Genomic DNA, 16,325 nt, shown 5'->3' with positions numbered 1-16,325 from the left:
GCTCCACATGAAAGCCTTAATAATTCTATACTATTGTGAAAGCAGCCTTATGTCAACTGGAAATTCGGTGTGAACGGTAGCTTCACGTACAAAGTGTATTTGATTGTGTTGTGTATTCGTAAATTACCAACACCATCCAGAGTACAAATAGGTAAAGAAGGCAAAGCAGTCAGCGCCATCTGTCGTGTAAAAAATGCGATGGACGTGCGAAGACGACGACGACGACGACGACGACGACGAAACTGAAATAAAATCATCTCGCTCGCCATTTCAATACGCCCTGATCTCGGACACTAATTGTATTGAACTTGGTGGCAATCGCTTCAGAACCTTCAATTCCTATAGTGAATGTATCAATAACTTTTCCTCATATGTAGCGGTTCATAAGATATTTCGTTCCAAACATACGTATAAGGAGTTGACTCGAGTAAAGAGTCTCGGCGCGCTGTGCCCTGTATAGCCGGTTGCCCGTACTTGGCGCGAGACTCGACCGAGTCTCTTGATTTTTCTAACCTGGCTCGTGCGTTACTGCGAGCGAGTGAACGTGCGAGCGCGCATTGGTTATGCGTAATACTTTATGAATTTGCATTCCTTTCGTCTATGTATACGTTGCTATAAATATTTGTACATTAATTATCTATGCATCTTCCAATTAATTTATTGTATGACAATATTTTATAAATTATATTCATAATAAGTATGGTATTATCATTACATTGGTTAAATAAAAGTTCGAAAAAATGAAAGCATAATAATCATTGCGTTTTGATGGGCGTTTGATTCCACATTGTTCTGTTTTCAAAAAATTCACAGTTTTGTAATTTGGGCAGGAAGAATATGTTTTCACTTTTAAATTAAAATTTTTTTCTGGCTCAATACAATGCAGTCCATGCGTGCCAGGAATCGTTTTGCATTTTTGAAAACGACTTTTGAGATAATTGTCTGCTGCTTCATAATCTGCCGAGTCTCTGAATATGACAGAAATATTTTGCAAAGAAGAATCTCTGCTAGCCCACTCGTAAAGCTCTAATGGCGACGAACGTTGTTCATCTGAAATCATTTGTAATCTTACTCTGCGGGCCATTCTTTTTATAGCTCCTCCAGCTCCGTCCGTGGGGCACTTTGCATGTGCTGTAGCATGGAAATGCCGCTCTGCTGTACGAAGAAAATCATGTGCGTGGTAATAAACATTAGCAAAATGTTTAACAATTTTAAATTGCTGAGGACCTCCGTCAGAGAAGTAAAAAAATTTACGTACGAGTGAATAATTAGACAAGAGATATTCATGAAAAGCTTTGAGAAAAACGTAAAAGGCATCCGCGTCGTATTTTTTACAGTCTGAAATTATGATTAGTGTTTTGTGGTTGATAACCTCTCCATTTTTGTTTTAAAAAACAATGGGGAATAAAGTTGCTTGATCATTATTCCAATGGCAACCTGTGATTGAATTTTGAATTAAAAATGCGTAATTTTCAGCGAAATCGCAAGTTACTAAAATTTCGTCGTCATTAAGGTGTTTTTTCAAAAGTTTATAATGAGCAGCTGGTTTATTTGCGATAAAATAATGATTAAGAAATATTCTTCCTGCCTTACAAAAACATTCAACAATGTGTTTGATCGGTACCGTCTTTTTCTCTAGAGTTGTTTTGGGTTTAGTTACCATTGTTTATGCATGACGTTTTCAACATTATTTTTCTGGAAGATTTCTACAAGCTTCTTGGAAATTTTGTCATTTTTCGGGCATGCTTTGCATACGCCAAAGAAACAATCCTCATTTGCATTTTCACAAAGCAAGAGCAATAGAATATCAACGTAATGTTCCACTTTATATTGTTCGTTTTTCATATATTTCACCAAATGACTGCCTAACAACATAAAGAAGTAAAATTAATAAAATAATACTTTAGATGAAGTTTTTTCTAATTTGGTGTTTTCAAAATTTGATTTTAATTTTGACTTTTACATAATTGCTGAAAATTATTTTTTATTCACCTGATGCCATAAGGTTCATATTTTCATGCAAGGGACACACAAACAGTATGAGTACCACCTGAAATAGCCAGAATGCAATAAGTAGGTCGAAAGGAACAGAATTTTGAAAACCCAATTTTTACGTCGAGATTTTCTTTTTTAAAGTTCTTGTATACAAGTGAGGGATTTCCCATAATTAACCTTTTCTGCCGAACTTGACTCTCACCATTAATTTTCACCGACTTGGTGTCTTTTTGACCTGGCATCATTGTGCTCACGTCATCATTTTCATAGAAATGCTGTATTTTCTGCTTAATTTCTTTCGGGAACAGTTGATCTATACAAAAATTATAACAATAAATTACTCATTCAGTGCGTTATCGATAATGAGTTATCTTTTGTACAATAATATTTTTTTAGTTGCATCGCTTTTTTGGAACCGATAAAATCCTATCCTGCTCCCCCAGATTTTTTGCTTTTTTCACTGAATATCGAGATGTGCCCATTACTTGTGCACCTTTATTAATGTTCCAAGATTTTGGCAATAACGTCAAGATTCGAACTTTTTCCTGTGAAGTAATATCTGGTTTGTTGAATTTCTGTTTCAATTCAGCTATGAATTCTCGAGGAAATTCTTGTTCGTCCTAGAAAATAGATACCCGCCAATTTGAGATTTTAGACTTTTGCGACCAATATTATCATTAATACTTATGCTTTCCGGATGGAAGCCGCGTCTGTGTTCAGCGTCGTGCCGACGTTTCGCAAACGTTTCAGTCTCCATCATCAGGGCTAAGAGGCTCCGATACTCAAGCTCCATGTTGGCAGGAAGTCTTAATATACATATGATTGTTCATGCGGATCAGTGCTTCAGCTGATCATCAGTATCGGAGCCTCCTAGCCCTGATGATGGAGACTGAAACGTTTGCGAAACTTCGGCACAAAGCTGAACACAGACGCAACTTCCATCCGGAAACCATGAGTATTAAACCCACTAATCTTGACATTTTTAGTACGTATTCTTTTCCATTATTTCAATTTTATTTTTAATTCTTACTTCTGAGAAATCGTCGGATGATAAGTTTGTCCTCATATTCAGAAAAATCAGATTCTGATATGCTTTTGTAATTGTCATCTGAATTTGTAGCTGGATAAACGAAATTTCATCATGAAACATTATAATTTGAAAATTATTATTTACAAAAAAGCCTACTTGATATTTAAAATGTACTCATTGAAATCACTGAAATCTTTTTCATCCATTTTATTCACATCTAATGTGGATTTTGCACACATAACATCGTCCGGTTTTAACATTTTTCATTTAGCAAGAATTGAAGAGGACGATAGCGACGCAGACTTTTTTTGCTTCTTACCAGAATACTTTTCCTTTTTGAGTGGATTACAACATACATGCTTAAATCGTGAATTCAACATTGCTGTATAACTTTTGAGGAGCTCCGACTTTCGCGAAAACAAGTGAAACCTCTTCTAAACAAGTGAAACCTCGGAATGCGCTCGCTCGCACGCTCGCTCGCAGGGAAGCGCGCGCAAAATTAGAAAAATGTATGACGCCGAAAGTTTTCATTTCTACATTGCAAAATTTTTACAGGATATTCGCAAATCACGGGCAATCATATTATAATAAAAAAAAATAAAAAAAATTAGTTCTAAATTTGGAAAAATGTAGATTGTTTATAAAAAATCACTAATTTGTTATAAAAATAATACCAACAGAACGTCTACTTAGCTATATTGCAAATCTAAGGGGGGAACGCACATTCTCAGTATAGCAACAGTTTTTTATGATCGGAATTTTTTTTTACTGTGGGCTATTAAAAAATTGTCTTCTTTTCAGATTTGAAAAATTCAAACATTAATTTCTCTAAAATTTCAAGTATCATATTAAAATAAAAAAATACGTGTCGATTATTTTCAAACATAGAACGCAAAAAAAAAATGTTTCCCCAAAATCATTTTTCAGTGTAAATTTCGCATGGAATGACCCATATATAATATAATAATAAGAATGTACAAATGTAAATAATATGTAAGAAAATATAAACAATAAGACGTAATAAATATTTTAGTTCTGGTTTATTTCAAACACCTTAAAAATTCGATTTATCGATCCAACTATTGTGCGAATCATCGAAACCTAACCATTTCACAAATAACTTGTTTCCACGTTTCCTCAGTACCTTCTCCACAAGATATATGTCGGGATACTTGACGCTGGTAAGTTCATGTTCATAGAAGCCACCCAATGATCAGATGATCCTGGTAGTCCTTGAGTTTGTACGTCACCGGATCGAAATTCTTCTCTCGACTTATCGGGAAAATTTCAGTTGTCCAATTGGGTGTGTAGCCTTTCTCGAAAATGTGTTTAAATTTGCTGATTCGTACTCTGTCGCCGATTTTAAACTTTGTTCGTTTAAGTCTGGACTTGAGTTTCAATTTCTTGTACACTCGTTGTAGTAATTCTTTCTCGTTACGAGCAGTCACATCTGTAGGCTTAATACCAATGGTGCGATGCTTACTGTTATGGTAAAAGGATACCAAGTCCGATAAGATATCTACCAACCGATGATTGCCCTGTAGGCTAAACTGCATCTACATCTTACTTTTCAGAGTACGATTAAAGCGCTCGCAGATCGATGGCTTCAAGTTACTGAATGTCGAGTACTGGGTAATACCGTGTTTTTGCATAAGATCCTCGAATTCGAAATTGTAAAACTCTCGGCCTTGGTCAACATGCAATTTCTTCGAGATTCGACCCTGCGCCAGTATAAATCTCATAGCTGCTGTCACGTCTTTAGCGTTCTTGCTCTTGGTCGGCACGGCCCAAGCAAACTTTGAAAATATGTCGATGACGGTGAGCAGATACTTCTATCCGCGGTTCTCTCTGGCGTACGCTGACATGTCAACGAGATCCGCTTGCCAAGTCTCGTCCAATCCACGGACGTCAACGTACCGGCGCTGGTAATTTCTCCTGGCAGGTCTATGCAGTTCCTTCACCACCGCTAACTTTTTTCCATCCATTCTCCAGCGCACTCAGTCTCGTGTCCAGCTGAAAAATGATCAGAGAGTTGCGAATCGCCAATTCTTGTCCTGGCTCGATATCAGCTTGCAGACGTTTTAACGCATCCTTCGTGGTAGAATCGAGAGATTGAATCATCAAGTTGTTGTTATCGATATCAATGCGCATTCCGGCAGTCACGTGAAACACGGTATTCAGCTCCTGCTTCACTACAGTTTTCATCAGATTCAAGGTCACAGCATCGTTTTCCTCCTCGGGATTGGCGACGTTACAGAGCATCTTGTTATCAATGTCGTAGTGTCCAGCAGCAGTGAATTTGAATCCAGCGCCAGAGAGACCACGGCTACTCGTAACCGCGGTCCTGCTACTCAACTGACGTCCAAACACGTCGACACTCATATTCAAAGTGGCGATCGCGATTGTTTTATCGAATTAATAAATGATACCCGCCTCGCGCAATTCTTCGATAATCGACACAATTTCGTTGGAGTGACTGGGGTTACCAGCTTCCCGAGACGCAAGGAGCAGACGAAGCCGGTCTACCAGTTCGTTGGGATCGTCCCAGTACACGTAATCCGTTCGTTCGTCCTTGGCAGCGATCATGTACCGCGGTACTATACCTTTGCCCGTTACAGAGGGCTGTTCGATCAGTTTTGCAATAACGTTATTAAATTTAAAACTCTTGCTCTTACGAATTGCACTATCAGGTTTATAGTACTTTCTATATGTATTCGTCGTTAAAATAATGTCAACTGACGTCCAAACACGTCGACACTCATATTCAAGTTGGCGATCGCGATCGTTTTATCGAATTAATAAATGATACCCGCCTCGCGCAATTCTTCGATAATCGACACAATTTCGTTGGAGTGACTGGGGTTACCAGCTTCCCGAGACGCAAGGAGCAGACGAAGCCGGTCTACCAGTTCGTTGGGATCGTCCCAGTACACGTAATCCGTTCGTTCGTCCTTGGCAGCGATCATGTACCGCGGTACTATACCTTTGCCCGTTACAGAGGGCTGTTCGATCAGTTTTGCAATAACGTTATTAAATTTAAAACTCTTGCTCTTACGAATTGCACTATCAGGTTTATAGTACTTTCTATATGTATTCGTCGTTAAAATAATGTTTTTGTAATTGGCCAAGTAATCCTGGGTTACACTAGTCTCGTCAAGTACTTTCTTGAACAAGAGTTCGATCAAACCCGCAGTTTTCAAGTAAGTCGTATATGTATACAGGGTGTTTCGAAATTACCTGACCAACGGAGTATGGCGGTGTTCGGGAGACACCACTGATCACGAAAATGACCTCCCTTTTCTCCGGAAGGTTATAGTTTTTAAATGGGAGCAGGTCAAAGTTGACCAACCAGAGGGAGGCGTCAAGAGAAAAGTCCCGGGAAAAGTACCGAGAAATGTACCGGATAAAGTATCGGAAAAAGTCCTCCAGACTGTCCCGGGAAAAGTACCGGAAAAAGTCCCGTGGTAGTATACTCAGATTAATTTGGGGCTTCAATTTTTCATTCCTTGCTCTTAATTTCTGCGGTACTTTTTTCAGTACTTTTCTCGGTACTTTTCCCGGGACTTTTTCCGGGACTTTTACTGATATTTCTACTGGTATTTTTTCCAGGACTTTTCCCACGATTTATTCTGGTACGCTTTTATCGTCTACACCAAGTTACATAAGACTTGTAGATGACAGATTTTGGATTTACCTACTGCGACAGATCTTTATTATTTTCTACATTATCATAGGATATTGCAGCTTTCAGTTAGTGCATGACAGTCCTCAGTGAGTGATACCTAATAGGCATGGCTTCACCTGGCTTCAGTCTACCCATAGCCATCGAGAAACAAAAGCGAGGGAAGAAAACTCAGAGGTCGTAGGTACCTACGTTTCTCTTGACGCCTCCCTCTGGTTGGTTCACTTTGACCTGCTCCCATTTAAAAACTATGACCTTCCGGGGAAAAGGGAGGTCATTTTCGTAATCAGTGGTGTCTCTCGAACACCGCCATACCCCGTTGGTCAGGTAATTTCGGAACACCCTGTATAAGTTTGTATAAATTGTGCTTGAATTAATAGAAATTTAAGTTTTAAATTTAATTTACATTATATAGAAAATTTAACAAAAACAATACAACAACAAATCAGTGAAATAAATTTGATACTTAGTCCTTTGCCCATTCAAACAATTTCTTCTTTAACGCAAGAAATTTTATGTAATAAAATGAAATATTGTGTAAAAAAATAAAATAATGAATGTTATAAAATAATTGCAGAGCCTTTTATTGCACACGATTGCACACGATGCAAGTTGTCTGTCATCGTCACGACGAACGTTAGGCGCCAAATCTAGCTCGGAAACAACTGATGTAACAGTTAAAACATAAGAATATCGCGGCAGCGAGTGATCAGCCAATCAGAGTAGAATGGTCCAGTGACTGCTTCCCGAACCTCATCTCGATCTTGACTAACGTGGAAACTATAAATGACGAGTTAATAAAGATCGCTGTTCAGTGGCAACTGCTTCACCGTAGGGACATGATCGTGCATCCTAAGCGTAAAAGCATTGGGAGGAAAAAATCTCATCGTGGTAGAGGATTAGTTAACAGGATCATCAACAATCTACCTGTTGAGTTACATATACCTGGTTATCAATACTGTAGGCCCAGTACGAAACTAGCGAAGAGACTCGCGCGAGGCGATCTGGACATCAACCACTTCGATGCAGCTTGCAAAGAGCACGACATCGCCTACTCGAAGAATCGAGCGAGCCTCAGATTCAGAGGGGCGGCGGTCAGGGTACTGGCCGACAAAGCTTGGAAGCGAAAACTCGAAACTCGGTGTGGGACTCAAGAAGAAGAAGAAGAAGCCAAAGACTGTAACGCTGAGGAATGTCATCGAGGAAGCCAAACGATCTATGATTCCAAGCAATGATTCGCAGGTAGCTATCAGATTTGCTCTCAAGGGTGTACAAGTTGCCGTTAAACGAGCAAGTGGAAGCCGCAACGTCCGCACACCGCGGGTTCTACCCGTGCCGTCCAAAGTCCGAGGCTTCCTGCCGCTGTTCGTCCCTGTGTTTGCGGGTCTTAGTGCAGCTGGAGCGTTGGCCGACGGTGCTGCAGGAATAGCCACACTGGGTCGCGTACAAGAAGTTGAACGATCTATTCATTTATTTCGACAGTTTCGGCAATCTTCGACCACCGCTACATCTTATCGGATGTCTTGGTGTTGGTAGTGTAAAGTACAATTATGAGCGATGTTAGGAGTCCGATACTTTTGCAGGTGGACACTTGTGTCTAAAGTTCCGATGTGGACAATTAATTCGTGAAAACAAGTATCGTCTATATAAATTTGCTATGTAATTTCATAAGGTCAGTTGAGCGTTTGTAATCATAGAGGATTCATTCATATTGACTTTATCAGGCACCTCTATACTGGAAGCTGAATACTTCCCTCGTATCGAGCTTTCCCTGTACAAAAATTATGCTCTGGGACTCATCGAGTTGCTAACCTTCAATTCGATTCCCAACGTGGATACTGATCACAACAAGCTATATATAGGGGATGAAGTTATCACTGTACCTACTGGTAGCTATGAGATTGAGAATATCCAAAACTACGTGCATAGCGCGTTGACGGACAAGAGCATCGTCATTCACATTAAACCTAACAATAATACGTTGTGCAGCGCAATTAAGTGTAACCGTGATGTCGACTTTCGATCCAATGATTCCCTAGGCCGCTTATTGGGTTTCACTCAACGCGTTCTGAAAGTTAATAAATTACACACGTCCGATGTACCAGTAGCCATTCTCAAGGCGAACGCTCTACAAGTCGAATGCAACATCAGGAGGGGCGCATATATCAACGAACGTAAAGTGCATACCATACACGAATTCTTTTCGGTCGTGCCACCCGGATAGAAGATCATAGAGGTGTAGAGGTTGTTACGTAGGCCGCAGTGGCTAGCGAGGCCTTTAAATTTGATAACAAAAATTCAGAAGTAACCAAAAGAAAAGAAACGACCATAACGTGAATAACATTTGAGTGAATTCCGAGTGGTAAGAATGCACTCAATGGTGGGTTCGCTGCTCGTTTAAGGTGTTGAAACACGCCTTGCTATTCCAACGTGGATAGATATTCCCTGAAATGTTCAAGGATGGGTAATAGATATTTAAGACGCGAGTAAAATGTGAATTTGCGATATATTGCTACAAATAATTTAAAAGGTTTCAATTAATTGTTGTGTACAGTGTTTCGGTTATGAAAAATACTGGGATAAAAAAATTGTAAAATTGGATTACAAAACCTGACTGTATGTGAGGTTAAGGCAAAAAGAAATTTGGTGGAACAGAAAATTATCTAGTATATGCGTTACTTGGAAAGACTAGTCTATGCAGCTCAATTTTGCCCGGTAACCGATCCAGCTTGTTCCCTAGGGTATGTAATAACGAATCCGTACCTAGGCCAGATTACGAATATTATACTGAATCTAATACTCTAACAGTTAGAGCCACGAGTGACAACGTGCAGTCCGATCTTTTGCGCGTGAAACTGAATGATTTTCTGAGCGTCAGTGCCATGATTTTGGTTGCTTATGTAGTTGATTTTTTGCTGATGCTCTAGGTATGGTTAGGACGTTAGGAATGCACTCGACTAGCCAGCTCAGTAGGTGATATGGGCAATGCACTGGGTAATGTGCTGAGCCTCCAATTATATTGACTGTCGGCTACGTTATTATTCTGTTTCGGAATGAAGGTTGATATACGTAACAGTGTCATCGCACGCCATTTATCTACCAATCGCTACCAAGACGATAGATCACCTGCAGCTTCGAATAGTCGATGAAGACGGGGACCTGGTGAATTTTCAAGGAGAAGTCATAACGATCAAGCTGTGGTCAGGTCTATACAATAATGGGTATAGTCTATAATAGAAAAATTGGCAGTGGTTATAAAGTAGGCCGATATGCCAAAGAGGGATCAGTCGTCAACCGCTTCTCAAAGTGCTAACATGTCAAAACGTCTTGTTTTTGAAAAATCTACTTTTCAAGGTCACAAGCGGAAAGTAAAGCGTTTGTTCTGCTGCATTTTTTTCGTCTGCCGCGTACCATGGAGGAAGAAACGCTGAACATTCAGACATCGATCGTCTTTGATGAATCTATAGCACACTGTGAAGCGCATGCGCATCAACCTTACGCCTCAACGTTCAACAACAGCGACGAGGTTCGAGTCTCCGTTCAACATCAAGAACTATGTGTTGTGCTGGGAGTCTCCTGACCCCATTGACAAACGCCAGGCCAAGTAGTTCACGCGTGTAGCAATGCGCTAAGTCAGTACTAAAGGCGGCCTGGCAACCAATATGTGGAAATCTAAAAATCGCACAATAATCACTTTTCGGAAGTCCAGCTTATAGCTGCACATCCGAAAATCTACAGTCTACAATTAAAATCCGAACGGATAAGGTGGTCTCGTGGAGTAGACTCGGTACAGGAAATAGGAGGACCGAACGGTGCCTATATTTTCGAAGTCGACGTACGTCGACCAACTGTACAACACTTGATTGTTTCAATAAACCTTCTCTGTTTTGTTGTATTCACGCGAGTTCTAACTCCTTAACCGGCAACGATCCCAAAAAATTACCTTAGCCCTAACCTCTCGAACGAACTCCTTCGTCACCGAGACGTTACGGCACAACATATGCTTCATACCGAGCAAAAGTTCGCTGCACGTATATGGAAAGCTGGTCAACTGCCGACATATTGGCTTTCTGCTTGATCCTGCACGATCGTATAATTGATACAACCCGAAAAAATTGGTATACACAAGCTGCAATCGTCTCTCCCTGCGTAATTCATCAAAATGGAATTCATCGTGGACGTATGTACAAGGTTTCAAGAAACCCTCGAACTAGTTTGTCCTGAAGGAACTCTCTGTGATTGGAACCGATAACAATTTCTCCGAGCCTGCAACTTTTCTCTTCCAACCACCTTGTCCATCGATCCATCTATCGGTTAAATACAAAAGTATAAATTTCTTGTTAGAGCGTAATTTTCATGGTATATCTTGGAGCGCTGGGGACTTTGCTTACAATCAAGTGTTGTGAGCCCAAATACTGGATTCACGGATTTGACTGCCGGAAAGGGTTTTCGGGAGTCAGGTACTTTGGGATTTGTTGCCCGAGTAAAAAGTTGGAACTTAACTCTCGATAACAAGTAAAAGATTTATTTGAAACAAAATAAGTTACGTTAGAGTACACTATTAGAAATAAACCGTAAACGTGGTGAGTACGAAATCACGAGGCTGGAGGTTAGTACTTCGACTAAGTTACCGTAGTAACACTTCACTCGTAGCTCTCTTACTTCGTCTTACGTGCTGACAGGCCGTCCGCTTTTTATATCCTAATTATAGAATTTTTAGAGATACAATAACCAAAGGATTTTTTCTATATTTCGCCATGGTGTCGGTGATGTGTCTCTTTTGTTTTCATAATATTAGCGAGTGGAATATACCGCGTCGCAGCGTGGCCATTCCGTCGCTTCTGACGTAGGCGCGTTTCCAAATCTATATTATGATTTACAACACAAGCTAAAAACATTCTTCGGGTCATCTTACAAAATACATCTAAGATCTATGTAAAAGGATTGGAGAAGAATATTTGGTTGAAAAAATTTCATTGGACGATTGGAGCACATTGTGGATCTGGGAGATCTGGGTTGCCCTTCGTTGCAAAAATTGCGCAAATATTCGCTTACTCGATGTACAAATCACCATGCTCCACATTTTAATTGCTCAACTGAAAATGTGACATTGTTAACGAACTGGTTGTCGGAATGTATATTGTTTTATTATGAAGAAAGACATAAGATATAATAAGTTGTATATTTATTTAACACATTGCGACGATATTTCTCTCGTCTACAAACCTGAACTCTACACAATGGAAATCGGCAGCGTCAGTGGTCTCGGCAAACTCGAAAAGTTGTTTGGACGCCAGGTACCCTCTAAGGAGCACCACGATCTCTAGGCTCGTTATCGATACAATAATCCGGGGTAACCGATTGCCAACAGGCAAACTAAACCTAAATCTGCCACCAGGCGAACTAACCCTAATGGTTCCACAGCCAACGCAACAGATAGGGGCACCACGGCCAAGAAAAGGGTATCTCAAAACGTAACTAACCTAAGGGCACCACGGCCAAGAAAAGGGTATCTCAAAACTTAACTAACCTAAGGGCACCACGGCCACGCAAATCAGATAGGAGCACCACGGCCAAGAAAAGAATAGAAATGTAACTGAACCTAAGGTTACCCGGAACTCGAAAGATAGTATTAAATTAGACCACGGCACGTCCTACGGTACGCCGCTTCAAAGGCTAGCTCGTCGGAAGCGTCGTGGCGTTCAAGAGGTAAGGTAGGAAGGAATCCAGCCAAGGATTGATAGGAAAACGATATAAAAAACGACAATAAAATAACTCAAATTAGTTAGTTAACGCACCAGAGCTGTATTAAGCAAAAACAAAATTTCAAAGAATTGAGGAACTCAATAGCAAAGGTACAAAAGCAATCGTTCAGGCATTACTGGTAGCGCGAGCGAAAGCCAAGCATAGTTTTATAAAAGTCTTAAAATTAATTCACCATCTTCGATATCTAAAACCGGAAGTTATACAAGGCAAAAGAAAATAAAAATCACTAAATAGAATTTCGGAAATTAGAGGCGCAGTATCCTTATCGGAAAATCTCGGTAGCGAAGGCGCTACGCGTGAGCGCGCACGCGAGTAAGACGCGGGCACGCGGGCTCGATACTTCTAGAAGACGATATCCACGGAAAATAATACGGTCGGAATAATCGAATTATCCGGAATAAAGTAACAAATGCGTTGTGGAATAAAATAAACAAATAGCGACACGGATAAAAATCGGAATGCAAGGAGCGGCAGCGGAACGACTGCGCGGTTCCAATTTTCGCACGCGTGAAATTGTAACCACGGTCAACAGCTGATACGGAATACGGAAGCAATACGGAAGAGTCACTTAAACGAAATTCACAAAGCAGTATGAACCCGAGAAAACGATGAGACGCGCGGGTTCTTTCACACAAGCACAAAATCACGAATACAGGAAAAGTAGCACAATAAATAGTAAAGATCGCAATAAATTATAACAGAATATGGCACATAAAAATATCACAGTCAGAAAAATATAAAATATTATACGAGTATTTAATTATTGTTGCGGCGGTAAGACGTTTTCGGAACGGGTAGTACAATTTTGAAATCGGCCGAAGGCGCGATTTCGAGGAACGGCAACAAGCAAGGTTGCCTCGGAGGGCGGCTAACGCGCGTTGTCGGAAGGACGTGTGCGATACGCAAAATTCACAAAGGTTCCACAGAGAATATAAAGATAAAATGACAATAAGGTTCGGCAACGGTAATCAGATACAGCATATCCTCAGTAAATCACGGCCATAAGAATGGAAGATATCGCATACAAAAGTAGGAATACTACATTTGGAATCACACTTCAGCAAAATTAAAGAAAGTTTAGCCAAAAAAAGAAAAGAATTCAATTTAACGTATTCTAGTTCGAAAGAGGAAAATAGGAGAAACATTACGATTCCAATTACTCAGAACAAAGACGATGTGGGCTTGCCACTAAATTTAACGCAACTTATTGGTCGGACATCTCAAAGTAATTTTGCAAAGTCTAAAGAATAATAATTTTACGGTAAACGATATTTTATAATACGCGAAATATTATAAATCGGCAGCGAGAGAATCTGGCTGTAGAACAACCAAGCTGGTTAACCAGGGGTCAAACGCTCTGGCAGGTAGATTCCCACGTGTACACTAGGCGAAGATTTCAGAAAAATCGTTAATCACAGACAGAATAGACATTACTAAATTATACATATCAGAAATACACAAAATTGGAAACTCAAGAATGTAAATGATAACGGCACTATCGTCCTTCATACTATTGTCACGTGCTGTGACTTTTGGAATTTGGGTCTCGCACATATATATATATATATATATATTGTAACAAAAATGTTACTGCAGGCTCCCCTCCGCCTCCTGGCTCGAGGTCCCATAGGCCTCGAGTATAGCGTCTTAGAGTTAAGTATTGGTAATCGCGTTTATGTAGTGTTTTAGGTTTATTGTAATTAGAGTTAAGATCCCCTCCCTCCCTGCCACCATTCCCCTTTCCCCGTAGGGCACTGGCTCGAGGACCGGCGACGAGGACCAACCACCAGCACCAGCAACAAGGACATCACCGTGGACCTGCCACGAGGACCCAGCATCTCTGGATGGACCGCGAGAACGGCTACGTGGCCGAGGCAGCGGAAGGCAGGAGGAACAGCACCCTGAGTCGCCCGTGGGATGGACGCCCAGCCACCACCATCGCCACCAATATGCAGCCCCGGTGCAGTCCCGTCACACGAGCAAGAAAACGTCCCGTGTGACAGCGGCGGAGCCCTCTCCCTCCGAGACCGCGGACGTGCCCGGGAGGAATTGACAGGCCTGGAGGCCGCCATATTGACCGGCGCGCGCAGCCAGCACGCGCGCCGGCAAAGCCAGCGCCGTGCAGCCGCCACGAGGCCCTGGAAGGCCCGGCGGGCGACCAAATTTGAAACGGACCAATGCCCTGCCATGCCGGAACTGCCAACCAATGCCGAAGCACGTAGCCATCTCAGCTGAGCAGCCCCAGCCAATGAACGAGGCCCTGGAGGCCCACGAGGGCCAGAAACACCGAAAATTCGTCACTTGGAGCCAGGTTGCGAACGATCAAGTACAAGGGTTACGAGATTACTAAGTGCGAACTGCGTGAGTGTGAGATATTGTGCAAATAGGATATCAGTGTGACGAACGTGTGGAGTGAGTACAGTGTGCTTGAATTTTCCCTAGCTACAATCCCTTCCCTATCCGCCCTTAGCACCTGCTTTGTAGATCTAGTAAGTCCCTTCAGGACGCCTGCAAACTGGCCCACGTGGTCTAGCATTGTGTTAGTTTCCTGTGTACTTCCGACGGGCCTTCTGCCCTTACACTCGAGGCCCGTGGTGTATTGCGTGCGTCCCATAGTATTTTGCACCCTTTTTGGGAAAACCCCCGTGCACTCTCCCTTCCCTTTTCCCTTTTTGCGTTTCAACCGAGGTAATATTTAAAAGTAGCCATATTGCGATCGAGAACCTTCTTCCCTGAGACCCCTCACCTCTCCCTCTGCTAACCGTGCCATATCCCGTGAAGTAAACAAACGAGGACCTTTCGGGGTCCCTCGTCGGTGCTACACCGTTACAGTAGCTGGCGCCCAAATATTATCCGAGTACCATTGCTCAGCTGACAGCCCCCCCCCCTGTCCCCCTTGTCGACACCGCGTGCTCCCGAGCGAGTACACGCGTACTTCTTTTGATTTCTTTTAGTCTAAGTATTGTATTGCGGAATATATTTTCTTCTCTATTCGTTATATTGTAGCAACCTCTACTTATCTCGATTAATTATATCCTTTTCTATTCTACCCCGTGTCCCCCTTTCTTTTGCATCCCCCTCCCCCCGTAGTTTTGAGATAACTGCATTTGCGAGACCCTGGGCCACACTACGAGGTCCAGTGCGTCACAAGTTATACGTTATCAAAGGTGTAAAGGCCTTATTGTTTTCTACGATCCTTTCTGTTTGTGAGTGAAGTATCACATCGTTTGAAATGACTGATCTAGTACTGGCCCATCATTTTAATTGTATTTTCAAAATTTCCTGTAACGTTTTCACTACTCTTTTACATTACTACTGCTTCTCGTAGTTGATTAGGATTTAGTGGTTGTTTAATAATTAATAAAACTTTAGCTGATTCCTTATCGAGTACTACTTGGCGGGTCCGTGCCAGGAATTCCAAAGTACTTACTTTGAATGTACTAATAGTATCCTAAAACTATATGTTTGTTATTAAGCTTTTACCGTGATTATTTTTGACGAGTTATTGTTAATAAGCTCTATATAGAAAGTTGACATTGGTTTTGAGTTTCATGACTGGCATAATGAACGCAGATTTATGTCATGAAATGCACGGACCCGCCAAGTAGCACTCGATAAGGAATCAGCTAAAGTTTTATTAATTATTAAATAACCATTAAATCATAATCAACTACGGGAAGCACAAGTAATGTAAAAAAGTAGTGAAAACATTATAGGAACTTTTGAAAATACAATTAAAATGATGGGCCAGTGCTAGATCATATAATAGGCAAACATGTAATGACTTGTGTACTTGACCTCAATAATCTGATATCAATACTTTTTATTAGAGGAATACACAGCACTCCTGTA

General features: G+C 41.2%; 1 protein-coding gene across 4 annotated transcripts; it reads right to left on the bottom strand.

Moving 5' to 3' along the window:
• Nucleotides 1-1,323: 1,323 nt before the first annotated feature.
• LOC112494504 lies at nucleotides 1,324-3,431 on the bottom strand. 4 transcript variants are annotated; one of them, XM_025085987.1, is made up of 6 exons: nucleotides 3,345-3,428; nucleotides 3,026-3,115; nucleotides 2,489-2,615; nucleotides 2,198-2,308; nucleotides 1,993-2,050; nucleotides 1,324-1,865 (listed from the first exon to the last, which is right to left on the bottom strand). In XM_025085987.1, the coding sequence occupies exons 1-5, from the start codon at nucleotides 3,381-3,383 to the stop codon at nucleotides 2,016-2,018; spliced, it is 402 nt and encodes a 133-aa protein (XP_024941755.1). In that variant the 5' UTR covers nucleotides 3,384-3,428; the 3' UTR covers nucleotides 1,324-1,865; nucleotides 1,993-2,015. The 4 variants fall into 4 exon arrangements, with proteins under 4 accessions (XP_024941755.1, XP_024941753.1, XP_024941754.1 ...); XM_025085985.1 differs by having other exon boundaries at nucleotides 1,993-2,308; XM_025085986.1 differs by lacking the exon at nucleotides 1,324-1,865 and having other exon boundaries at nucleotides 1,882-2,308; nucleotides 3,182-3,431.
• Between the last annotated feature and the right edge of the window lie 12,894 nt (nucleotides 3,432-16,325).

Source organism: Cephus cinctus, unplaced genomic scaffold (genome assembly GCF_000341935.2).
Source record: "Cephus cinctus unplaced genomic scaffold, Ccin1 Ccin1_scaffold0578, whole genome shotgun sequence".
NCBI lineage: Eukaryota > Metazoa > Arthropoda > Insecta > Hymenoptera > Cephidae > Cephus > Cephus cinctus.
The sequence above is the reverse complement of the archived record's forward strand: the minus strand, read 5'-3'. Positions and strand labels throughout refer to the sequence as shown.